General features: G+C 39.0%; 3 protein-coding genes across 14 annotated transcripts in view; 1 reads left to right on the top strand and 2 right to left on the bottom strand.

Annotated features, from left to right (window-relative positions):
- The window catches only part of Lrrk (Leucine-rich repeat kinase), a 56,746-nt gene extending 44,641 nt beyond the window's left edge, over nt 1-12,105 (bottom strand). The window contains exons 1-10 of one of the 8 annotated variants that reach the window (XR_015322800.1): nt 9,350-9,975; nt 6,519-6,567; nt 6,084-6,300; nt 5,707-5,885; nt 5,314-5,504; nt 4,988-5,132; nt 1,440-1,666; nt 994-1,163; nt 599-772; nt 281-468 (exon numbers count right to left, since the gene is read on the bottom strand). Coding sequence is in view for 6 of the 8 variants with exons in the window: in XM_086982294.1 (XP_086838420.1) it covers nt 281-468; nt 599-772; nt 994-1,163; nt 1,440-1,666; nt 4,988-5,132; nt 5,314-5,504; nt 5,707-5,885; nt 6,084-6,300; nt 6,519-6,567; nt 9,350-9,396 (1,587 nt within the window). In the remaining 2 variants the exon portion in view is untranslated. Of the gene's footprint in view, nt 1-280; nt 469-598; nt 773-993; nt 1,164-1,439; nt 1,667-4,987; nt 5,133-5,313; nt 5,505-5,706; nt 5,886-6,083; nt 6,301-6,518; nt 6,568-9,349; nt 9,976-11,780 lie in introns of those variants that run through there. The other 7 variants (XR_015322799.1, XM_086982294.1, XM_086982295.1 and 4 more) reach the window with 7 other exon arrangements.
- A 1,106-nt stretch (nt 12,106-13,211) lies between these two features.
- LOC111246740 (uncharacterized) lies at nt 13,212-24,755 on the bottom strand. 4 transcript variants are annotated; one of them, XM_022796840.2, is made up of 7 exons: nt 24,616-24,746; nt 21,297-21,399; nt 17,093-17,358; nt 16,279-16,586; nt 15,409-15,628; nt 15,019-15,092; nt 13,212-14,570 (listed from the first exon to the last, which is right to left on the bottom strand). In XM_022796840.2, the coding sequence occupies exons 1-7, from the start codon at nt 24,686-24,688 to the stop codon at nt 14,319-14,321; spliced, it is 1,296 nt and encodes a 431-aa protein (XP_022652575.1). In that variant the 5' UTR covers nt 24,689-24,746; the 3' UTR covers nt 13,212-14,318. The 4 variants fall into 4 exon arrangements, with proteins under 4 accessions (XP_022652575.1, XP_022652576.1, XP_022652577.1 ...); XM_022796841.2 differs by lacking the exon at nt 24,616-24,746 and adding an exon at nt 21,615-21,775; XM_022796842.2 differs by lacking the exons at nt 13,212-14,570; nt 15,019-15,092; nt 15,409-15,628; nt 16,279-16,586; nt 17,093-17,358 and adding an exon at nt 18,298-20,268 and having other exon boundaries at nt 24,616-24,755.
- On the top strand, nt 22,001-23,996 carry LOC111246741 (uncharacterized). Of its 2 annotated transcripts, none has more exons than XM_086982313.1 (3): nt 22,001-22,160; nt 22,503-22,695; nt 23,267-23,996. In XM_086982313.1, the coding sequence occupies exons 2-3, from the start codon at nt 22,507-22,509 to the stop codon at nt 23,483-23,485; spliced, it is 408 nt and encodes a 135-aa protein (XP_086838439.1). In that variant the 5' UTR covers nt 22,001-22,160; nt 22,503-22,506; the 3' UTR covers nt 23,486-23,996. The 2 variants fall into 2 exon arrangements, with proteins under 2 accessions (XP_086838439.1, XP_086838440.1); XM_086982314.1 differs by having other exon boundaries at nt 22,052-22,160; nt 22,411-22,695.
- Nucleotides 24,756-25,760: the final 1,005 nt, after the last annotated feature.

Here is a 25,760-nt window from a genome sequence, read left to right as displayed (position 1 = left end):
AGCTATCACAACAAAGAAAAAGGTAGGTCGCGTATTATATATATATACATATAGCATAATGGCCATACGACACAAACGCAACTGTCCAGCTATTTGGTTTATGGCCAAGTTTCAAAACTAACTAAGCCTTTATCTCACCTTACTTAGAGGATACATACTGCTTTTCACTCGATATGCATTTTGACAGATCAGGCATAGCAACGACAACATCAAGGAGTTCATGCTACTCTAATAAATACTTTGAAGGTCACATTAAGATACGCGACTTCTCAATATCTACCTTATTTTCATTATCTTTATGTGCTTTCAACGACAAAAGCTTGGCAACCGCTCGATCATCGTTGACTATAGCTGCTGCTCGTAACGCCCCCGAATCGGAATCGGTGGCACCATGTCGAAGTAGAAGCTCCATCATCTGGTTATCTCTCAACCTGCAGGCATCTTCGATTGGACTACGCTCCTCATCACCTACATATATGAAACGTTATTAAGAAATAACTTTATCCTTAGTCTCCGACAAAGAGATATTGTAAAATATGTTCACATTTGCTTAGTTCAGTCATTGTCCGCTTTAGAACGAGGAGGCAAAAAGCAATACCTTTTGATACAATGTTTGGATCCGCGCCGGCACGAAGTAGGGTCGAACATATTTGATGATGCTTTCCTCGTACGGCAGCGTGCAGTGCTGTTTCCTCTCTACCAGAGTCCGAACGGTTCAAATCGTTAAGACGGAGAGGACACAGCTGTTGAAAGTCCGACGGAATTTCTTCATCTGGAAAACGTCACCGATAAGGAAATTTTAACTTAAAATGTTTGCCATCCACTTCTGCGAGTTCCTAATGTTGAGTGTTCTTTGTAGACAAGCCAATCCACATTCCAAGTCTACCTAGTACATAACCACAAAGAACAATTGCCAAGACGACGAAGGAACATGTCTGTCAAGATGAAATTTTGCAGAACATTATTTCGATTCTATCAATTAAGTATGCATACCGGAGCTTTCCATTGTAAGTCTGGTCATAATCGAACGCAGCTTTCCACTCCCGGCCCCTCCGCGAACCGGACTTGCTTCAAGCACTGAGGTGTCGCTTAAATCAGATACCACGCGATGAGCCCATACTTTACACTTCAAAAGGACCTCGACAGTACGTTGATCTCCTTGTCTACAATGCAGACGGGTCCACAAGAAAAATATAGGCTTTTTTATGATCCTATTGTCAATATTCGTTGCAATTTGTAGTCTTGCTAGTACCGTCTATATCTTACATCTGTTACCTATTTCCCCTTTCAACATGGTTACACTAATCGGACATTTTTATTGAGCATTGTACGATACCTTAGAATTGATAATGTAGCTGGTTTATCAATAGAAGAAAAATCACATTTGTATATATTTGTACTTGGTGTATACTTTATTGTTGCAATCGCAGCGAGCATACCTGCAAGCGGCGTAGAGGGCACTTTGATCGGCGACGTCTTTTGCATTCACGTCGAAGGGCATCGTGAATTCCCAACGGCCTGATGAATCTCTAAAAGGCGTCTTCATCGATGATGGATATTGGTGATTTAACAGGCGCTCGACGATGCTATGGTGTCCGTTCAGCGCTGCGGCATGCAGTGCTAGCCATCTCTCAACTGTCATCTGTTTTGCTAAATCGGGAAATTGCTGCAAAAAATGTTGACCGCATGGAAGTTGGTTAGGAACTTGGCAATACACAAGTGCTAAACACTAACTAGTTATATTGCTATTTAAAATAAATTGAAAACATTCTAGGATAAAATAAGCATGGGTAAGGAATGACGGTTCGCCTCACTTCGGCAGGCCAGATTCTGCACTCCGTATTGACCAAACTAAGTTGAAAAAGAGAAAAATAGCATTGTGTAGCGGAAACTGATAGTTACTGTAATTCATTCGAGTGATTTCCTATAAATATAACGAACAAGAAGGAGACGCCATTAAGATCGAAGGTTCCATGCAGACATTGCAGCAAGTGCGGGCTGTTCTCCTATATCTACAATAAATACTGTTGAATAAATTTAAGCTGTGTCTTAACTTATCCATGTATTTGAGCTTGTCGTGTTCGTTACCTGTATGTCAATCTACCTAGCTATATCCAAATTTTTTAAGCGTCCGAATTCGCCACCGAGCCACATAAGAAAGCTTACCTATTCTTAATTTTTGTAGACAGACAGTCATTATCTAAATATACGACGCGGTATCTACTATGATACATCTAGCCTGCCGTCTGTTCATCTTGTTTTTTTACAAATAGATACAGATGCGTGAGTATTGAGCAGCTATTGACGTTGATTGATACAGCGTTAAGTGAAAGAAATGAAACTTGTTGCATTCAAAAACGATCTAGACATTTTACATCTACCGTCTTTTCTTTTACATTTTCGATGTCACGCTACATTCTCACCCCACACAGGTCGATGCGAGGCTACTGATAGCTGTTGTCAGTAGATAAAGGTAATAAGTGTTCGGGAATCCACATAGACGCGTTGAACAAGCTTATACCTAATACAAGAGGTTTAATCAAGGCGATGATGTTCGGCGCTAAGCATTACCCCTTCAGTCAGTGTGGCGATAGTAATGCATTACTCCTGTGCTTTCCGCTGTTTATCAGAGCAGTTTGCGCGATTTTTTGACATTTGCAGCGAACTATTTTAAAAACACATCTCTGGAGTCAGCTGGTTTGCTATGTATCGGATAGTATTTAGTACTATAATGTGCCTTGCGAACTATAGGGAAATCGGCAAAAATTGATCCAGTCGAGTGAAGTAAACGTACGATTTTAAAGCACAAAATGAGATCGCAAATGTCCGTCTGGGCTCGCACATCGATTCCAAACGAGAGACGGATGCATCGTCCTGGAGGCTTTTACGTTCCTCGATCAAGCACCGTACAAATGACATTGAATTTCTTAAGTACTTTGACCAAAGAGACGATGTGCTTCTGCTAAAACTCAAGCCCTTGCTTTACGCAAACAAAGAACCCGTCGTGCTGAGTCGTGAACGGGTCTCAATTATTTAACACCCGTCACTTCTAATGCACAGAACATCCACTTACTATTGCCAAAGTACCTTAGCGAAACCGTTGTTCAGTATACGATTAACCTTCCGTCCGATTATATTTTAAGGTGCAGTAACGTCGAAGGCCGCTTCCTGACAATAGACTTTAGACCTAAAAACCCTAAGATGCTCTCCGAGGAATTAGCCGTCATCAACAAACAGGGCCCGTGAATTTAGACTTTTACATGGGCTAGTTCAACCATACGGTTATTATCACTGAAAACATGGAAGTACAACTAAAATTCGCTTTCAGCACCAACATCTGCACAAAATCTGCCATAAACGCGACTATCATATCGCGAAATAATCAGCACAGGCTTTCCGTGTTCGGTCCTTTAGGCTGTAAACGAATACTCGGGAATTTTCTATCGAGTGCCATGTGCTGTCCTAGCGAATGCAACGCATGTTATTAACATTAGCTAGATCGTATATAACCTAATAACTTCAAACCGAAACACTGCTCCAAACTCTATCATCGCTACATCCCAAGGACCATGACAAATAAGGAATGTACATCAATCATTGTAAAATTTGTATTTTCATAAGTATTTTGCGCACAAACGAAGGAACAAAACCACGAGTTTAAAAGTCTAACATCCGTAGCTCAGTCAAATCCCGCTGAGCAATGCATTAGATTTTCAGAACTTCTAACTAAGTTCTCTTACGTAATCCTAATGAGTCGCATTCAAACCACTGATGGGAGTAGCAGGTAAATAGTCCGATCCATTTATGATACATTCCTTCGTCGGCTAAGCATCACAAAGGGCCACGCTGAACTTATGAACTTGTGGCTGGCTGCCACAAGGACCTCATTTCTAGCACTTTCTTCTACAGCAATGCCGAAGAGCTTATTATTGTTGAATGGAAGACCGCACTGGGCCGTTTAACAGCTCAATTCATGAAAAACTAGACCCGTGACAAAGACGTTTCGAATAAAAATTATTTGTAATGAACGACTACGAAGTACTCAAAATAGTATTTACTTTAAAATTTGATAAAATTAATACTTGAATTGAGTGATTTCTTCAGTGTTTATATTCTATCGATTAGATGATCTCTTACATTTTAGTATACTTTGTCAGAGCACTGATCTCGCCACGCTATACACAGCTGCTGTAAACATATTCAAAAGGTCGATATGACTTTGCGGAATGATTTCATCAAGCGGAAATAAAGCTGATGATCTGAATAAAAGCTATCCTTAAAATAACATACTTAAATAAAAAATTCATATTTCCTTCCACACAATACGATACCTGATAATGCAACTTGTTGCTAGGAGCACAAGTTATGAGTTACAACCCGGACTAACTGTAAAACGGTTATCGGCACAACTTTAGACCGTACTTATTGAAGAACTGCATCCAGAATTCATAACGGGCATTTATGCGACAAACATACATTCTGTGGACATCTATGCCTTTTGAGGCAATGTAAATACCTTCACTTTTATACTTCACATTACAAATCATTGGTTAAGCTTCGCTACTTTTATTTAGATTTAATACTACCATAGAGACAATATATATATATATATGAATCGTAAGTGTGAAGATTTGGGTTAATTGGATATAAACGGTTGCTAGAAACTCCGTTAGAGTGTTGTAGTCCCCATCGTTTGCCCTCGAATATTCACATTAGAATAATGTGATGAGACACAACAATGCTGTGAAAGAAAGCTGAAGTGATACTACCCGAGGATGATATATATTATCCTAGTATAGGTTTAAGCAATATATCTTAGTATATGGTCATATTACGAGTGTACATGCTTAAACGTGTCTCAAACTTTCTTCTAGGCTCAAAACTATTAGTAGCGTAACTTTTAATGGTTATTAAGTCAAATTAAATTTATAATACGTGCACGAGAGAAACATGTGTAGCAAACTCGTTTATACGACATGACGTTTACCTCAAGCAGAATGTCAACGACATCCTTTTTTCCCCTTGAGGCGGCAATGTATAACGGTGAATGCCTTGTCAAAGGATGCAGCCGTCCGTCAGCTCCGAATTCTATTAGGGCTTTCACCAATTCCACCTCACCATCTTCCGAAGCCCTGGTAAAAAACTATCGTTAAAGCCTCGAAATGACTTCCTCAATGTGTAGATCATAAGTTTCATAACTATCTAGGTTACAAAACGTAAACACATCTCGTAACAGCATAGAAACGAGCAAAAAGTCGAAACTATTTGTTTCTCATCTGTTCTAACCTCGAACAATGTATTTATGCTACTTACTTATAAAGCAGTGTATTGCCACCGTCGAGGGTGATGTTTACCACACTCTGAGCGTTGCCCTCTCCGAGCGATACCAATATCGCTCGAAGTTTTGACGCATCACCTTGAAGACAGGCTTCCCACAGTTCGGCGAAGGAGTCCATCTTTTGTTGCTGTTGCTGCTCGCCAGCTTTCTTCAACGCTTCCATGACCTGTGGCAACATACGTGATTAACGGCAACTTAGCAAAGTACACAATAATTTCACTAAAAGCAACTGCAATTGGGTTTTTTAGACTTAGAACATGTCCCACGATCTACGGCATGTGAATCCGCCACTCGCAAGGTAAAAAAAAGCCAACAATCGAAATAGAGTAGAATTCAGCACTGGATTGTCTTTTATACACCCTCCTTACCCCGACATGCCCGGCTCGTTCAGCGATGTCAAATGGAGTAAAGCCATCACAGTCTCTTGCATTTATATCTGCCCCATGTTGCATCAAAAGCTGCACGACCTCGAGGTTACTAGCCTCGGCCGCCAAATGAAGCGGGGTTCGGCCTCGCTCTTTTTCTCCGGCGGCAACGTTCGGATTACCTGTTAATTGACGGAAGTGGCGGCTCAGCGATGATTCGGAGGTAGTTACTACAGAGTGAATAAGTGCGCGCGACGCTTTACCGTACGAGATATCAGAAGCAAAATCTAATATAATCATGACTATGAATTAAGTTGAAGAAGTTTCTGTGTACGTTGTATATTTTAATATTAGGCGCTATAAATGGTAAAGTAACTGACCGCCAGCTTGCAGCAAGATTCGCGCACAGGCTGGATCAGCGTTGGTGCACGCATCGAACAGCGCTGTCCTTCCAGAACTATCCGGTGTATTGAGTTCTCTTATTTCATCGCCGTGTAAAAGGTCCTCGAGCAGTTCTGCGTTAGCCCACAATGCGGCCTGGTGGAGTAGTTTGCCAGGATAGAGGCTGTCCGGACCGCCTCCTCCGGTTTCATCCATCTGCCAGAAACAAGATAAAATCAATCGTTCAACGAAGGAAGGTGTTTGTTTCAGGGTGTCGAGAATACGTCTGATTAATATCGAGCTAACTAATTTTTTCATCATATGGAGCCGACCAAGCTTTTTTATAGCTCTAAAATGATACGAAAGACGTAAACGTCGACCCAATTATATACAAAAATGTTAGTCTCGCAACGTACTCGAAGAAATGCGCTCACCTTGAAGACATCAACGAACGCGTGTGTGAAGAAAAATATACGCCACGATCTTATTATAACCGAAAGAAAAGCATCGTTTCAGGAAAGCGTTTTATAATGCCATAAAATCCCCTATTCGCACTTTTGGCAAGCGTCAATAGTCCCATGCTATATAAGTCGTGTCATATTTGAGTGCCTCGTATGCAAGATTAGGCAAGAACCGCTACACATCCTAATAAAGAGCTATAATGTCTAATTTAGTTAGTCGATGAATATCCGCCTACATGAGCATGAGTATGCAGTTGCCCTGGTAGCGTTTCTCACCACGCGATAACTATGACAACGCAAACATGTGCCGAACGCGGAATTGGACCGAATTTTGCTTCTAGTTTCTATGCGTGTTCATTATGCATAATAAAGAAACATGTTGATTAAATCAGCATGCGCAATATAGTGGCACTCTGTTTAATCCTAAAAATATAATTCGAAGATCAAGCGAGATTTGCTCTACACGAACCAAAAGACACTGAATAAATGAACACAAAAGCTGTATACTGTATTGATTCGAGTGCTTTGAATAACGGAAAAACTTTTCTATGCACAACCTATGCGTTCGAGGCTCGTTCGTTTTAGGCTCAACATTGCCTTCAAATTTGAAAACATTACTCGTCTCTAGGCTATATATAAAAGTTGCAAATTCGAAAACCCTCCTGAAGAGGTAGCGCGTACGTTTGCGCGACAGGCAAAGACATTTTTGGCCCCTATATAGACATATTTACCAGTGTTCCTTCAACATTCGCACGTCGACTCTATGGATATCTTCACCTGATACCAAATGAATTATTCGAGCATAACCAGACCTGTACGGAAAGATTCTAATTAGCCGGATGCGGCTAAGTAATTAAAAGGACCAAACGGTATCTTTCATCTCAAAAGATACATTACGTCGTCTCTGCCCTCGAAAAACAGTCGGAACCAAAACTCAACAGCTTTAAGGATAGGTTACTTATTATAAACAATTAATATGTTTGGCGGTTTCGTGGTAAATATCATAAAAGCTTAATGAGATGTTTAACGATCCCGGCAGTGAAAATTAACTCATCAACCATTTCTGCAAAGCCGAATGATCTAAAAGATATCTCGTAATGCAGGACCGATTTTCGTTTACAGAAATTTAATTTACACGCCAAATAGGACACAGATTATGTGTTAGTAAACAGAAGTCGCTAGCCAGCCTTTACTGGCTCAGCAGGAATACAGGTTCGGCCATAATAAGCCTTCATGGCGCAATAAAATTCTGTTGTAGTCGGACAGGGTAAGCAATATCATTGTGTTATTTTTTTAATATTAGAATAACCGCATAAGATAATATTTAAGTTCATAGGAAGTCACACTTGCATCCATTCGAAGCGAGCATGATATGAGATGTCGGCCACGACTTTTGTTATGGGTAAAACCTTAGACTAGAAAAAAAAAAGACGTCCGAGCTTTTTCCGAAGTTCTCGATTCTTTCAGACTGAAACGGATTTGCAAATATAATTATGCCTTTTTATTTTTCCATTTTACCGTTTGCTTTCCACACAAACGAATATTCACCTTCGGGCATCAATGGCGTGAGTCATTGTGCGCGCTTATTCCCACGCTCTGGCAAATTAGTATTTCAGGGACAGCTGCAAGAAGTAGAAGTCAACTAATGCAGAAGCTGGCTCATGTCGATTAGTTAGAGTCTATAGCCCAGCGCGGTTGAACGGCAATATGAAAATATCACGAACCCCATAAACATAGCTGTGCCGCCATTGATACTGAACGCAACCACGTTTTCACTAACGCCATATAAAATAGCCATAAATTCGGCGTCTTACAATTGACCGAGAAGGAAAGACACCGAGAAATATGGCTACACATATCGTAGCATTTATTTTGTAAAACCAATTTAAAAAATTCAATCATTTAGAACTGAACAGTTGACATCAGACTACGCCTCACTTGTGTTATTCTATTTTAAAATAAATGAAGCGTAGACAACACGGACGAACATTACTGTGAAATTATAATCGGCACGTCTTCGTTTATCGGATTAGGGACGCTCTATGTATGTGAATAGCCCCGGATTTGATTGCGTATCTTAAATCTAGTCTTGCTCTTAAAACATATGGATTCTATTCAAGCAGAAAACTCTTATAGATGCTAGCACATATTCTACAAAATAGCTGACATAACTTCCCTCAGTCAACAACTGATTGTGTAAGATACTTTTAACACTGGTCTTGAGAATAGAGACTCCTTGAGAATAAAGATAAGAAAAGGACAACATTGTTTTTGAAGTAGCGCCGAGAGGAGTGGGCGGGTAATTTTTCAGTTAAACAAGCTAAAAGATTTAAAACTGCTCCAGGGACTTGTGTTAATAAGGAATGAATAAATATCCAATTGAAGATTGAAAACCTCCTTTATCCTCTAACGCTCACAAGTCTCATATATATCGTCTGTCTCATATATATCGTTTGCTCCAAAGTGTTCAAACCGCCAATAGTCCTCTTCTTTAGTGGGGGTCTTAACTAGTCAAGTTGCCATCGCAAACACCACAGCGGAATCAATATCTTCCCAGAGCAAATTTCGCGACTGTACAGTGTGCACCTCATCGGTCATGCAATCTCTTAAACCCGTGATTGAAGCTGATGATGAATAGTATTTTGTGCTAACTCAGATGCCACGACGCATTAAGTGTTAGCTGAACACTCTTTTCATGAATACGGATTAACTGCAAACAGTTTAAGATAATCCTACGCTACAATAAGCGTTTCGTATTATTCATTTTGGAACAATCTTCACACTCCACTTGTGGCCAGGCTCACCTGATCATCACCGAAAACACATCTATCTGCTGTACTAAATCCATCATTTGTTTATAATTGCTTTTACGCTTCCTCTTGTCTCGATCACTTCATTACAGAGTTAGCAGATCACCCGGTAGCCGGCAAGCGCTGGTCACGCAGTGGTAGATTTATCCCATTCAAAGCGCTAAGCGCAATCCCGTTGTCATCGGATCGGTATCTGTGATACGCAGTCATTTCTTTACCACAAGCTAACCATTATGCACTGCTTGGATCAGACAGAACTGACACACAATACTAGCGTTATTAGTTACTACAGTTGTTGGAGGCTTTCACACAATTTGCAAAAAATCACAGGAGAACAGCTCGAACAGAAGAACATCAGTGAGTGGACAGCAGCTGATATACTGGCAATTTTTTTAGGATATGACTAGCTCGATCGATAGCATATTAAACATTTACTACCATGTACCGTTAACGCATATAACGCGAATACTAAACTTCGCTTTATGGGGGCAATAGAAACCCATTGCAGATGAACAAAAGCACGTAAGTGACCTTGGGAAATAATTAATAATATCGCATGCAACTCCTACTGCTGCGTAATATAAAAACAACTAGCGAAATTGCTTTCGTTGTCAAGATTCAATTTTCAGACTGAGACCATTCACTAACTTAAATCTAGAGCAGATCAGGGATACGATCTTTTCACTTTAGGATAAACATAATCACACTCTTGCCCCAAAACAGGGATCGCTTGCACTAGAAACATAAAATAGCATTAAATTAATTGCCTAATTAATTGTCTTTCTAATTAATTTTTCTTACATCCCTGATTCGTAACGAAACAGATGGTATATTACATTAGGTTGTAATCGTTTTTATCAGCTTTATTGATCATAGCACGATACACCTTATCAGGATCAAATCTTGATCCCGCCCGAAACAGTAGTCAAAATAGAGTATTTCGAATGCGTCAGGCGAATATTGGTAACTAACGCTATTTCATTTAGCTAAGAAATCACCTAAATTATATAATTATTTACCGGGACGTCAAATTACGTTGATGGGCTTCAGTATGTTGGCTTCGACTACAGCAGTAATCGGCATTGTATAATTAACATACGTGTGGAAGCCGAACCAACCCCCTTGCCTTATTCATCACAGTAGATTTCAATGGCTATGTTTCTCGGTTGCGGAACCCGGATTTATGTTGTTGTCCGTATGTTTTAGGTGCTCTTATGTGCCAGTAACTCAGTGCTTCTTCTAATTCATTCTTGGCGTTATTGACTACTGAGAATAGATTTTTTTGTTCGAAATAATCGTTGCTTTTCTTTTACGGGAACGCCCCTACTCGCCTCTGCTCATTTAATCTAGTGGAATGGCTCGATTCTTGCATTGGACATCTCAGGCACGCTTTAAGAAACAATAAGGCATATAAAAAGCTGTACGCAGTAAAGAATCGAAAGCTGTAATTGGTACGACGGGGGCCAAAATATGGCAGAACAAACAACTGGTTTGCCACATAGTTATCAAAAAAAAGAAGTTACTACTTAGTTTCTTTGTTACCCCACTAATTTCTCGCTATCTACAGCCGCCATCTGTTCGCCCTGAATACGTTCTGAAATCGCACGTTGCTCAGATACGACTAGTTCATAGTGTCTGCTTTTTATTTTTTATATTTTAGCCAAAAATCGTATACGTGATACGACCGAGCACATTCTTAGGTTACCTTAGTCTAATACAGCCTTGACATGGTTATGCGTTATTAAGCAATGGTATGGTCAAGTACATTGTTTTCTATCTGATGTCCGATCACCCAACCAGTAACAACTATGGACGCTTGTCGGTTTATTTTTATATTATATTCTGTATCTAACGCTTGTGATTCGCTATTATATAAGAAATAAAAAATGTATCATTTTTGTTATCCCACATAGCGACATCAGCCCAAACTGAGCCAAATACATTTGTAAGTCGATGTCTCCTGTCTTGGCCTGAAAGTTGAAGATAGATTAAAAAAAAAATCCGGATTCCGTTTTGAGTACGCCATTTCCTTAACTCTCGACGCACGTCACTTGGTCATCGCAATTGCGTTTAAAATCATTAGTACATGTCAACTGACCAGCAAGTTTGGCTGTATTTTTACAGGTATAGGTAGAGGAGAATTTGATACAGACAATCAACTAGATCCTGGTACACTAGGATCGAGCACCGTTCGGCGGTTTTTTGAAATTTTCCTTCTCTATGTGTCACACTCACACTCCATATTGTAATACGCCACAGCTGTGTTCGCCCAGTATAACATATCTTCCTCCAGCCGAATCGACAACGACAAATACAATACAATACTCCGATCCTTGTTTAGTTCAATAACTATTTAACTTATGGATAATTCCATTAAACGACACAGCCTTTTGTCATCATTTGAAGTATCCAATTTCATACGAACCTCGCCTCACCAGGGCCAGCTGAGGTGAACTGATGCAAACCTGCGACCGTCAACACAACATTATAGTTCTAACGAATATCACGTTCTTCACAATGTAGAACCACTTAGATTGGAAGCATGTATGTAACAGCAAACAGTTTACAACCCCCCGGTAACCGACACAACACTCAACCACTATTTTCTAATCAATTAATTTTATTTATGTGGATAATTTTCTTCTATACTAAATTTTATTAGCGATGCAAATCCGTCTCCCCTCAGGCACCACACTTAACTACCAGTGTGTGTCCACTCAGGACGATCAGTGCAGCGCTGCTGTAGTGAGCAGGTTCTGGGCGCAGCCATATTTGTTTGGGTGAGCACTGGCGAAACAGCAACGTCAAATAGAAAGGGTTTCGTCAACACAAAGCAGAGGGGGAAAAAATCGATCTACTTTTTGAGAAAAACTGCGACCTGTTCAGTCCGCGGGCTGACTACACGAAAGACCGAAGTTGTTTATAACTTGAGGGTACATAGGTAATTTTTTGTAACAACCGCGACTCCCCTCATCATTTCTTTTAATGGAAGTGTTTTAACGAAAGACTAAGCTAACTAAATACCTGGTACTTCCAAACAGAAGGTTGAAAACTTTGAGTTTTAACTTGCTATTCGGTTTATGTAAAGAGATACTCTGCGCATAAGTTTCCATTTTTTAAAACAGAATTTATTAAATTTGTGTCAACGTAAACTTGCTGGAATTTATCCCGAGAACTCTGAGGCTCCTTCACTGGGGATGATTCTTTGCAAAGCTCTTAAAATTAGGAACTGAAATGACTCTACACGCTGAAAATATTGTCCATAGTACTTATGATGATATAAAGAAAGCATTTTAACACAGAACAACAAATCGCGTATAGGTGACAGAGGTTTTAACTAGTAACATGTTAGCTTTCTTGAAGTCAGGCTAACTTGCTCACTACACCGGTGTTTTTTTAACCATTATTAGATAAATCATTTTGACAATAATATATGAATATATCAGTCTTTTGTTCTTTCTAAGCAGCTTTTATCCGCCTTAATCTTTACCAAGTAACAGTGACCCTACAATTGAACTCCAAAAAAACTAAGCTCTTATGAAAATGATTTTTTTTCTACAAATCTAGCTCGTCTGTGTAATTCCAAGTTATTGCTAAAATAATAGGCTCGTGTTTTCCAAGCGTAAGCTTTCCTTTATGATAAAGTCAATCTTCACATCGATAGCTATCCAATTTCATAGCAAATTTTTTTAAAATAAATTTTGAAATAGAAATTCATTGACTAGGGAAATTATTTGCATCACAAACTCAATTGTGCCGATTTATAGTTGGGCTACTAGTTATACACACGATTTCTTTTTTTTGACCACTTGAGAGGCTAATTTGAAACGCACGCAAGTAAGACACATTTTTGAACTTACGTTATATTAGCATATGCAGTTTTATTCAACGTTTTCGCACACAAATTTGTTATTTAAGTTGCTTCTATGTTCCATCTTTTTGCAACAAATAAGCGCATTAGTATAAATTTCACTCAATGTTGCTAATTTTCAACACCTTCGTCACACTTTTTGTCCTAGTCGTCAGTGATAATAAAAGATCCGTGAAGAAAACTCCTGTTTCAAATTTCCCTTGTGAGAACGGGTGAACAATTGAAGAGGAGGAAGAAGGTGCAACCTAGGTTTCCATCCAGGTCCGGTTGCATGCGCCCCTTATACGTAAAATCTACCTTACGTTTCGCCTAGAGCTTGATCCTACTTGCTAGATTGTCCCAATATGATACGCAAGTTGTACAAACACAAAAAGATACATAAACTCTGTTCATGATGCGCCCAAACACAGCAAGCTACGATGAAGTTTGGAAGGTATTTTTTACCGGTTAGTACCGTTAACGAGCATGTCTTGATAATCACTTACAGTGGCGTCAATGATTTTGTTATCCCAAAATGCTCAGGTGACATTGGCTAACAGCGTGTCGTTTAATCATTTCAAGAAACCAGGATTTATATGTTAAGATCTAGGAAAAATGTAATGTAGGTTAACAATAGGAAGGGTGGATATCTCAGTCCTGATAGAATAACGAATCCTTGTTGTGAGTTGCCGGCTTCTACCTTCCAAATACTACGTTAAACCGCGGAACTCGAGGGTCTGCCGAGTTGTTCATGAATCAACGCGAATCGTTTGGTTATTGCAAATCGGCGTATTCAAACCACTTTCATAGAGATCCGCGAGTGCTTTCGGGACGAAGTTTCATACTATTCGATTACTCCTCCTGGAGTGGTGTGCCCCTGGTCCAGCGTGCTTGATATTCGAAGTAATGTCACTAGACCTTTACTCTTGGCGGCTACGCGCTTCCTTCATCTGTTCTGCAAGCGACCAAACTAAGTTTTTCCCCACACGACATTTATTTGCCGCTTGCAACCACATTTCAGGTAGTCGAGGCTGGCATGCGTTCGAACGCTTCCGTTCACTTCGTCCCATACTTCACATCTGATTCCTTGAATATAACTAGGGAGTATTCCTACTAGATTTCCATCTTGTTAGCAATCTTTGAAGCGACGAAGCCCCGCACCTTGTCTAACCAAGGAGCATCCATAAGCTGGGGTTGCTCACCGCCTACACGTTTATTCTGGCCGGCCTGCACAGAAATTTTGACAGCTCCTAACGTCGTATCAATTGTTGGTTTCCCATCGATCAAGTATGGACCCCATGGAAGGTCTTGCACATGCTGTGGGGCTAGGGAAAGAATACGTTGGTGACGTTTACCGACTGCGTGCTAAAATTTGACAAACATTACGAAAAAAGAGTAACTTAGCGCATGTTACGGGTGGGGTAAGATGAAGCCGTCCACTAGCCTATTCATTTCCTCCCACTTGTTTGTCTACAGGGATACGTAAGTCTTAGTGACGCGTATTGTATAATATTATTCTAACATATTTGAGAACCAATATTAGCGATATTCGGTAATGTTGAAACTATGCATCGTATGCAGACAAGATATTATCTGCTGTTACTGAATAATACTTGCAACTGTTTTAACGTTATCAACCAAGTTTTCTTCACGCCGAGGGCAGAGGCGCGTAGTGGTAGCGCAATAAAACATTTACACTGCAACGTAATTAGCATATGGGGCACCGCAGCTGCTATTGTTCACACATTTTGTTTTACCATGATAAATCGCTGATACTGAGTCAGGAAAAGGGAGCCAGATGGGATAAACTTACTGATTCATAAATGCTGAGACTGGAACAGGTAATGTTGCACACGTAACACGCAAGCCAATCCGCCATTGGTCGATCTGAAACAAATTTCAAACTGATTTAGAGAAACTAGAAGATGCCATGGCCGTGTCATTATTTACAACATGAACATTTACGTGCTTAAAGCTTCATTCACATTTATATACAATGCCCTCTTACACATCTATTTCTTTACGATATTGTGTCGAGACGTTTTAAGAAGTACTACATTTCCTGACAGAATTTCTATCGAGTAGGTTCTTCTAGATTACACTCAGCACGTTAATGCCACTGCCATCGCAATCTGTTGACTACAATGCTTATGAAATCCACGCTGAAAAGAAAGCGGTACTTTTTCGAGGTGTTTCAACTCACATTCTTCGGGAACATCGGCATGCTTCATTTTTTTGCTTGCCTTGGGACCGTCCTCCCCAGTCGGGGCAACCGAGTTCTGATTCCGTTTCGTTTGGCCAGTAGGTGCGTCGGACTGATCCGTCGATGGTTGATTTTTATTTTTTTTTTTCGAATTAGAGGGGTTCTGAGGATTTGGTTGCGGTGGTATGACACTGGTTTTGTTCATCCTATAAGCGTACAGCTGTAAACAAACGCGAATATGGTGTGTGAAGTGGATATTTTATATATAAATTAAGTACAATCTTAACCGCATCAAGTGTGATGTGTAAGGCCAACTGCAACGCATTTTTTTGAAAGATTTAAAAAGCTTCGCAGACCTCATTAATTGTATTTGTGAATTATTAGGTCCTTCTGCCTTAAGCTTAGGTTTTTAAGCCTTTAAGTTTAGGTTACTCATAACAGCGACAAAAGTGCTGTATCATCGGTTTAATCGTTACAGTCTATGTATGTAAAAATAATTATTCACTTTCATATACATACAAACGCCTCGTTCTCATGACACGTGTGCCAATGTCCGAAGCGCAAGGTAACATTAATACGCGAACAATAATTTACAATTTAATAATACCTTTACGTTTAAAAGAAGTTTTTAAGTGATCAGCACACTCGAGTTGTTTTATCTCCTTTGGTTGTGTTGGTTTATGTTTAATACAAACATATCATAGCATATAACAATAGAACAACTCAGTCCACTGAGAAATGACAGAAATTGTCAACTATGGCTGTTATAAAAAACATCTGGCATCCAAACTAACAAAAAATATAGTTTACTATACACAGTGTGGCAGCTCAACAGAGCTAAAACTGGTCCCTTTGTGGGGGTATACATACCGGATCCTGGAGCATTCTTGTACGGAATATGGTAAAGTGTTGCGGCGTCTGAATATGATTGAGCATCTCACGTAACTTATTTGGCCCAATAAAGTCAACTTCACAACAGTCGCATCGCAAATCGAGCGGATCCAGGCATTTTGCCACAAAGTCCTGATTTTCAAGGCTTTCCACAGCTTCGATTTTTCTCTGTTGGCCTTCCAGAGGTGCCACTCGAAGTCTTCGTTTCCGGCCTTCTTCCAAAACGTGTACCATGTCAAGTGGTAATGTACGCAAACGGTATAAATTCATTTTGCGAACTTTCTCCCCTATAGTAGTAAAGAACAGAACATTAGATAGGACACTTTGATCTAGACGCTCTGGTTTCGCTAGTGTTTACATCTATTGGCTAAGAGTTCTGCGTAAAACTTTTTTGCCACCGTTTTGATGAAATCGTGAACGAGGTAGGAAGAAGCAGGAAAACTACACAGACGCATTATTGGCATGGTTGTTTTAACTCAATCCTTCCACCCTACCGTTCACCGAGTTCATGCCAAGGGCAGCACAGTTATATAGATGTAATTTAATTTGGAAGTTTTATAGCAGCACAATGCTTTTTTTTTAATAAAAAAGACTAACGCTGAAATCAATGTATTTTCCTTAATTTTCTTTTCTAAGTATTTTAAACTATCTGTTCCTAGAGGACATCGCACAAAATGATATCGACTACGCTACTATAAATCCTAAACTCGTTTATTAGCAAAAGCCACCAGAAAAATGGTACGCCCAGTGATTTCGTCGAATTAAACCAAGTTACTGTAGGGTTATGGCTTACATGACATATCTTTTGTCTGTGGTTTTGGGCCGGCGTTTTCCGTTGATACGCCATCTGCTGGAAAGGTACGCTGAATCTGAGACGCGCTTGTCTCTGCTTTGGGAGGAACTTCTTGGTATTGTTGTAGATTTTGAGGAAAGTAGTCCTCTGCATATCGACCGGCGCCTCGATCGTTGAACGACGTCTGTTGTTGATGGTGTTGTTGCGGATAGTGTGCATGTTGCTGCTGTTGCAGTTGTACGTAAGGGTCACTGTATGCTGGTTTCCTGCAAACGAACAATCATCCCGAATGTCCCAATACAGAAATTACGTTTCGCTACAACCCACGTTGCCTAAAACAGTTACTAGGGCCAACTGACCTTTTCTTGCGCGTACCTTTTCTTGTGGCAGTTTTGTCTGTATCGACTGCCTAAACACACTTATTTTCTCACACACACGCCCATTTCCAACTCCGATCATGTTACACAAAAGCCTTACTCTTGCTTGACGACAATTTTCTGAATAACCAGCATGTTCGACGAATTTAAAGTTACGTTTAGTATTAAAATGAAAATCATCTGATTAATTAATAAACTATTCTATATGATACAAAATACACATGGAAGTTTCTAAATAAGGTCGATGCGAGTCTGTTTCTTATATAAAAAAATTAGTTTTTGCCAGGAATACACTGTCCTATCGAAGACAATTCAAGCAAAACTTAGAATATTGTACGTGTCCATCCGCTACTGTGCCTTTTCTCTAGAAGCGAATGACTTCATCGAAACCAATTATAATAAATGAGCTTTTTGTTGCAACGATATGTCTAGATTTTGGTTTTCGAGTCTCGCCTCATCCGTCAATATTTTAAAACACATTCACTGAGTTCTCTCCAATGGCGAACATCACACATTCACGTTGAGTAAAAAACAGCTTAAGAAATGTTGGCACTACCGCATTTTTTATTTATCCATGATTATTAAGGTTTATCTAATAGATTTGCTTGTATAACCATTTGCCTTAACATTTGTAGCAAGTCATTAGTTTCGAGCCTACTAGTATGTCGAGTATAAACAACCGTTTTTCTATATATACTGTTCAAAAGTAAGTCACATTCTTCATCTGTAAGCCACACAATTCATTATGAAACGATTAAATCTATCTGAAATGGTAAATTATTAGTTTATTTAAACATCTGAGGGTAGCTAGCGAATAAGAAAACTCACTTTTTTTATTAAGGTCATACATTTATTGACAAACCCTCTTTTGACAGTGCACACGATTGTATAAGACGTCCTCTTTTTTCTGTTACAACTGAATGTTACAAATGCGGTGAATATGATATACAATCACATGACATTCGTCAAGTTTCATTTTTTATGATCATGACACAACCAGCACAGGTTCGCTAGTGGTTTGTAAAAAAGTGTCCGTTACACTAACTGCACCGAAACTATGTATCAAAATCAGAAGTACACTAATCACATCAGCAAATATAGCAATTCCGCGGATTTTTTCTCGTACTTTCAAATCAAGCCGCGCTTCATCTATAAGATGGAATAGTTATTATTTGGCACAATATTTGTATAGAACCCATGTAGTCAAGCAGTTCAATGATACAAGAATTCAAATTATCTGAGATGTGACAGACTCAGTTAATTCTTGCAATTGTACTGTGCAGACAATAGCAACTCAACAATTTTATCCTAGTTGCAATAATTTTATTCAGAAATCTGTAATTTACTTGTCAAAGTGCCTTCCAAAAAGGAAACGATCTATAAGATTACCATAATAAAGTTTTTAATTTTAACTAATCAAAAACATTGTGCTCCATAAGAGTGCAAATTATTAGGATTTTTTCTTTATAGCATCGTTAAAGTTCTTTGTTCTGATAATTTTTCGAGTAGTTTAATACAAAGATTAAGAGCCCAAGTCTCACTTTTAATATGACATATGCCGCAGAGCAATGCGACGATTTATTTCGTCCTAAAATGTTATTTTTTGTACTTTTCATATAACACAATTAGAACTCTGAAGTTCAAAGTCCTTTCCCATACATGTTACGTAGTACACATTACAAAGGATAAAATCAGGAAATCATATACACAGCTGTACATACATAAATGCTAATGCTAGATTATTGCACAGGGTGTAGTGGAATTGATCTAAAACGACCCTTCCTGTTGAAGGAGTGCGTTGTATTACCTAGATATTTACAGCACTTGATATATCACTATTACTTGACTGTTCCCATAATTGTTCTTTCGTTCTCATTACTACCCAGGATCGATGTAAGAGTGATTTTTGCTTGAGTACCTTCACGAGAAGTTGCGTCCAGGCTCTCAATCGCTTCTTTGAGGTTTACCAGTCCAGGATCAAGGAAGCCATCACTCTCTTCGAACGTCGTACCGTGGACCTCCATATGTATTCTAATGCAGGCTTCTGGAATGAGGACTTGCATTACGTAGAAGTCATTGAAACCGCTCTTAATACGTAAGTGATCCTGGCAGAGGTTACGAATCAATGTCCGTTGTCTGTCAGTATATTCGTTAAAAGGCATAGCAAAATTCAGGATATCGTTTCGATCTGCCATAAACAAACGATGACGCTTACTTCGACCGTGGGCAGCGAGATCGCGCAGTTCATCCTCAATGCGATAAAATAGATAACGAATCTGGTCATCACTTAACTCATTGACGCCTTTAGCAGCTGCGATCTGCGCGTCGAAAAGCTTTTGATCGGGATGAACACAGTAGGTACCGTCTGCCCCACGTTCTACATAACGGTCGGCTAACATCCCGCTAAGGCGGCGAAATCCTTCTTCCGATAGTAAGCACTTAGCTGGGGCAATGGCCATTCGCTGTTCATAAAAAGGTTTACCATTGGTTTCTGGCAAGGCGGTACTCATAGATAGCTGTGGCTTCTTGTGATGATGGTTAACCTGAGTCCCCTGTTTTCGTTTGCGCAATCGCGTATTAACAATAGATGCTTGTTTTCGCGATAATTGTGGCGAAGTAGCTTCTGTTTTAGCTGCCGCTGTTGTTGTTGTTGTTGTTGAGGAAGAGAAGACGGATTTGCCGAGTTGTCGAAGCGCCCTTTCTGCACTTGGTGCAGCCTCACCGAGGGCGTCGCTTTGGGCAGTTACAGCCTTCCTTGATGCCAACGAGGAGCTATCGGACTCAGCTCGTCTAGCCCGACTGGTGATGAATATGGTTTGTTGTGTATGTAGGCGGCAACAGATATGGGGATCAGATGTAAACTACTTGAACATTACCCATTAAGTTCTAGCAAGACTTTATATATACGATGAACTACCAATAAAACAAGTGAAGAGACCAGACAGCCGCTTATGCTTTGATAACTTGTTTAATACATTTGTTTAAAATATGCAATCTTTATTACTTAAATAGTGTTAAATTATTATTACTGTTAAATTCCATTTGAAAAATGTCGTTTGAAACATGTTTCATTTTAAGCGACTGTTAAATTGAAACAACCCTAGGTAAGTCTGAACATTCTCAGCTGTTTTAACTGTTGAAGAGGCGCATTTGACTAACGTATTATGGCAAAAGACTGACAAGTTTGTAACACACAAAAGTAATTTCCTTGAGATGTGTTGTAATGCACATCAAGCAAATCTGTTATGCTATTACGAACTAATTTGACTGGCTAAGGTCTCTCCTATGGTAATCAAGTTAATTTATGTATATAATTACATAATTAACTGACCATTGACTCATTGTATGAGAACTGACTTGAAAACAAGAGATTAATTAATTAATCTAACTGATTAACACACAGAAAATAATAGCTCAGTCTAAGTTTTACGAATTTCAAATAAGCTATATTGAAATATTCCAATCAAGACGCATTTGTAAAATAATTTCTTAATTATGTTGGGCTGATAAAAAAATTTAATGTGCTTACTTACGAGTGCATTCCCAAACTTCACAATAGAATTTTACCCAATTTGAACCATAAGCCATTGTATCTATTGAATTTGGTACAACATTACATTTTTATAAGCGAACCCGAGCATGTAATCGTTAAATTCAACTAGGAATGATCCTAGCAGATCCAAATCTCTGCTAACTGTCAACAACACGCTACCTATCCTGTTATTTAGTCCGAGTCCATTAAACCGAGTCAAAATATTATCAATATATAAGAAAATCACAACAGCTAATTTAGATTTAATATTGTATTATTAAATGAGCAAACTTACCGATTATCTGATTGCTCAGCAAATGGTTGTATGATTCCGCCGGAAGGAAAAGCCGGAAAAGTGAGCACTTTCGTGCCTCGTCCCCCACCTCTTCCGCGATTCGCTAAAACGCATACCAGTAGAGACAAGTAACCGCGGGATTAATGAAAAACGATCTAATATTAACGTCGAATAAAAACGAGTCCTACGGCGTAGGCGCATACCGAGTGCCGCTAAGTTTTGTTGTAAACATGGCGCAACGCAACTATACAGTATTAGTCCCGTAACTGGACGACATGTAGGTACTGAAATTTGCAGTTAAAAAATAGCCACACTTACATCCTCGGCGGGCCATCGGGTTAGTTTAGAATTGCCGCACTACAGCGATAAAACACTAGCTAATAGTTTCACATACACTGCTAACTAGACACGCTCACTTAGTCGATGCAAACGAAGCCAGCTCCTTCAGCTGAACTTGCGCCTCAATACAGCTGGTGGCTTGCAACCGGTTGTCAAACTGACACGGCTGGATAAACGAACGTTTAACCTGCTTTATTGTCTAAGCAGTCCGTCATAGGATCCACTACACAACTGTTACATAGGCTAATAAATAAAAATTAGTTTACAAACATTCATCGCAAGCTGACTTCTTGCATTCTGACTAATGTCAATCTTTAACCGCATGCGCGAATTGGAACGTTTTAAATTTTCGCGCTCATTTCCTCATCTGCGGCCATCGGTGTTGTGTGAAATGATGGCAAGACCGCGAAGCTGCATTAAATGCCCACTCTGCTTAGCTCTCGTTGGATATTGGTCTATTCCAAGCGTTGTAAAAAACAGCCCAGCTTAAACCTATTTCTTGGTTAATTCTCGAACATTGTTCAGGTATGTCCTACTTAAATGCGTGAAATACTTTTTAATGTTTTCGTATATCATGCACTAATGTAAAACATTTTAAATGTGCTCAAGAGTTAGGGAAAAAGAAGTGCCGGTAACGCATACATGGACGATTTTACTTTTGTATTTCTCCGGTTACGGCCAGCCCGAATTTCAATGTGAAAATGATCTGCTGGTATATTAGTTAGACGAAAAAATGTCTTTACAATGAACTGCGTGCTATGTAAATTACGCACAGTGTTAGGCCGAATATGAGACAAAATCGACGTCGGATTTCACGGAGACTAGCAATGGTAATTTTACTGTAATCACTGCGACTTCCTATGGCAGAAGCATGAGTGAAACTGTAGGCGCCCTTTTACCGGTGAAAGAGCGTCAACGACCAATTGTCGATGAGGCCAATCGAACAGTGTACTGCCCCGATGAAGGAAAAGATCGGCCTGCCTGTCAAGTCCGCATGATTCCCGGGAGTAATCTTGCATTAAAAAGACTCATCGAAGTTACTGATAAGGATTATACCAAGGTAAAATACTGTCATATACAATAAACTGCAATGCTAGGTTTATTTTGTGACTTTTTTACGTTTTCATTACTATTATTAGATATTTTGTAAGCCAGCAAGCATTATTACGAGGATCTTGATTGAAATACGACAGATTGTATTCCTGGACTAAGCGTTAGTAGTTTATAAAAGGTTTTTCCTAAGGAAACAGTTAATCGGAAATCAACTTTGTGTACAAGACATTAGCCTTAAGTAGATGTATATCTACTTAAGGCTATATATATATATATATATATATATATATATATATATTATAAAAATCTCTACTACCAAAGTTGGGTGGCTACTTTGTAAGCATTGACTTAAGAATTAGTCAATCTTTTTTGTTGTTACCCCAAAGCAACGTGCGGAGGCCGAGAGTATTCCCAGAAAGTATGAGGAGAACTTTGCCGAGATCCGTCAACAGATTTCATGCTATGAGGATCCGCTCATTTGCATGTCGTAACAATAATTGCGAATTATACTAAAAAGTAGATTTTCTATTACTTTAAACGTAGCCAGATAATAGATGTCTGCAATTTTGTTCCTATAGGCGCTGCTCGCACCAATTCTGATGTCGTGTCGGGGCTGTTCGAAATCATTCCCTGGAGTCGCTCGACTAACTGAGATGCTTATGCATCTTGATTCGAAACAGCATTCGAAGACATGTGGCGTCCCTGTCGAAGAAAATCCTTTGTACCAAATGGCACTTGAAGCTACTGCAGCGAAGAAGAAGACTGCTGAAGCTGAAGGATTGATGCAACTCACATAAAATAAATTAGGGTTATTCTAATTATGATAACTAGTTGTGTTATATAATCCGAACTCTGGCTCGAGTTATCCGCGCGATTTTCAGTGGGAGGAGCGTCGTGGAGCTAGGATTTCAACGAACTGCTTCGTCTGAAGCTTGAAAGCTAACACCTGGCTACTTCATTGAATGAAGGTTGTTCACAAGACAGCTCACAATCAGACAAGCCATCGTGTAGATTAAGAGGTTGTTTGTATATATAGATTTATGTCGATGCGGTTGCATTATCATACGCAGTAGGTAGGTACAGAATCAGCAAAGGCTCAAAGTGAACTCAGCTTAAGTCAACGAGTTGTCATCAATAATAATATATCTATATCAGATATATAACTGGCTGACTATTTTGTTTTTACGTCAGGTAAAACATGAGCAGGTTCAACAAAAGTATGCTATTATTATGATCAGGAACATCAAGATTGGAGTCCGTGTACGATATGAGGCGAATAGAAAATAAATAAGTTGTGCATTGTGCGTATTAATTTTGTTATACATTGCGTATGATAGTTATGAAAAAAGTTATCTGATAAAATTATGTACATTTTGTTTAAACATGATAGTGAAATTTTAATACATTTCGATACTTCTGTAACAGATCGCGGCGTAAAGAAACGCCGCTAAAATAGATTAGAGACCGGAAAATGCTTAACCTGATGTTGTAATTTTCGTAAAATCCGAGAATGCTCAATTATTTTTCATTGAAAACATCTATGCGCTAACGTCTTTTCTAAATATTTGCATAGGCATACCTTAAGAAGTGGCAGAAATAACGAAGTTTGTTAATACAAGTAAAACTTTTCTCCGTACAAAGCCCCTGGTGCCAGGCCAAAAGTCCTCATTTTCGGTTAATATAAACTTATGTTTCTGTCTTGCTGAGCCTTCCACAAGCGATCGTAAAACTAGAAAAGGCCGTGGCGAATAAGAGAATAGGTGCATCATACGATATGAACAACAAAAGCTTTTGGTCTAGTTTGCTGGAAGTGTTAAAGCACTCTAGACAGAGGTTCAGGAACAAATATGAAGTTCTGAAGAATAAACACTACAAAGTGCTATGGGTATTGACCGTAGACAAATAACAAACAATACAATAAACATACCTTTCTCAATATTTAAGCGTTCCATACCATCAGCCATCGGATCACGAAATTCGTAGTCATCACCACTATTCATTTCCACAGTATTGACATTGACCTATGCGAAAGAATGCCATATTCGAATTTATGCAGTATCACTTGTGTAACACATGCCGGCAATTTGCAGATAAATGACTGAAGCTTGAAAATTGAGCAAATCCAGTAAAGTTACTGAATTGATGAGCGAAGTTATAGAATGTACATTTCTGTCTCGTCGCATAAATAGAACTTGAGGAATATATGGCTATAACATAGTCGGTTTTCGTGTGGCTTGCTGTATTACTTCTATATAAAATGACATCACACGTATTTCATTCAGCTGTACACTACATATTAGCCCACGCTGGAAAATGCATATAAACGTCGTTTCGTTTTTTTAATTTAATGGTCAGGTAGATGCCTAGTTATTAAATATTTGAATTGATTTATAAAAAAAAAAAGGATAGTAGACCATATGACACATAGACTTCGTGTTTTATAGACACGGGCTTTCGAATGAAGCGTGCAGTTGATAAAAGTAATAGCCTTGTTTTTGTTGTACTTCCTCTTTTAACGGTGTTATATCATCACCATTACCATGAGTAATTGTATCATCATTGACATTGTTAACGATATTAATTAAAGTTAATGTTTTTTGAAACAGGAACCTCGATGAGGCACCTGAAAAACGATAAACAGTCTTGCAGATGATATTTATTTGCCATGTATCAATAACAAACAGTTGGTATCATCGTAGATCGGGCTTGTTGGTAGGTCATGTTAGTAAATGTAAGTTAGGTTTTTTGATGTGTTAATGTAATCGATTAACAATACATGGGGTGTTCCGTGGCGTGTTATTTGTCTACGTGGAGTGTAGGTGCATTTATCTCATAAATTAACAATTCGATCACGTCCAATAGCCTGATTAATTTTTTCTTCCATGAAGGGCTTATGCTTTTTACTGGGATAAAATGAACGGCTTTATATAACATCGTAGCTAGTGGGATTATAAAAGACGAATCACAGAACTGTGAGAACAATGCTATATTTGACAAAGCTATTTAGAAAGGATGAGCTTTCATATCTTCTTGATCGATATCACTAAAATATGACATACATTAGTAATATCG

The sequence above is a fragment of the Varroa destructor genome, unplaced genomic scaffold (genome assembly GCF_002443255.2).
Source record: "Varroa destructor unplaced genomic scaffold, Vdes_3.0 BEIS01000003.1, whole genome shotgun sequence".
Lineage (NCBI taxonomy): Eukaryota > Metazoa > Arthropoda > Arachnida > Mesostigmata > Varroidae > Varroa > Varroa destructor.
This window is presented reverse-complemented; position numbering and strand designations above follow the sequence as displayed.

Bases quoted from the DNA above. Each gene is read 5' to 3' on its own strand.
- LOC111246741 (XM_086982313.1), top strand. From the start codon at position 22,507: ATGAGTGAAACTGTAGGCGCCCTTTTACCGGTGAAAGAGCGTCAACGA. The intron at 22,696-23,266 runs GTAAAATACTGT...TTGTTCCTATAG, and splicing joins CTGATAAGGATTATACCAAG to GCGCTGCTCGCACCAATTCT.
- LOC111246740 (XM_022796840.2), bottom strand. From the start codon at position 24,688: ATGAATAGTGGTGATGACTACGAATTTCGTGATCCGATGGCTGATGGT. The intron at 21,400-24,615 runs GTATGTTTATTG...TATGCGTTTTAG, and splicing joins ACGCTTAAATATTGAGAAAG to CGAATCGCGGAAGAGGTGGG. The intron at 15,629-16,278 runs GTATGTATACCC...GTTTGTTTACAG, and splicing joins CAAGAATGCTCCAGGATCCG to CTGTACGCTTATAGGATGAA.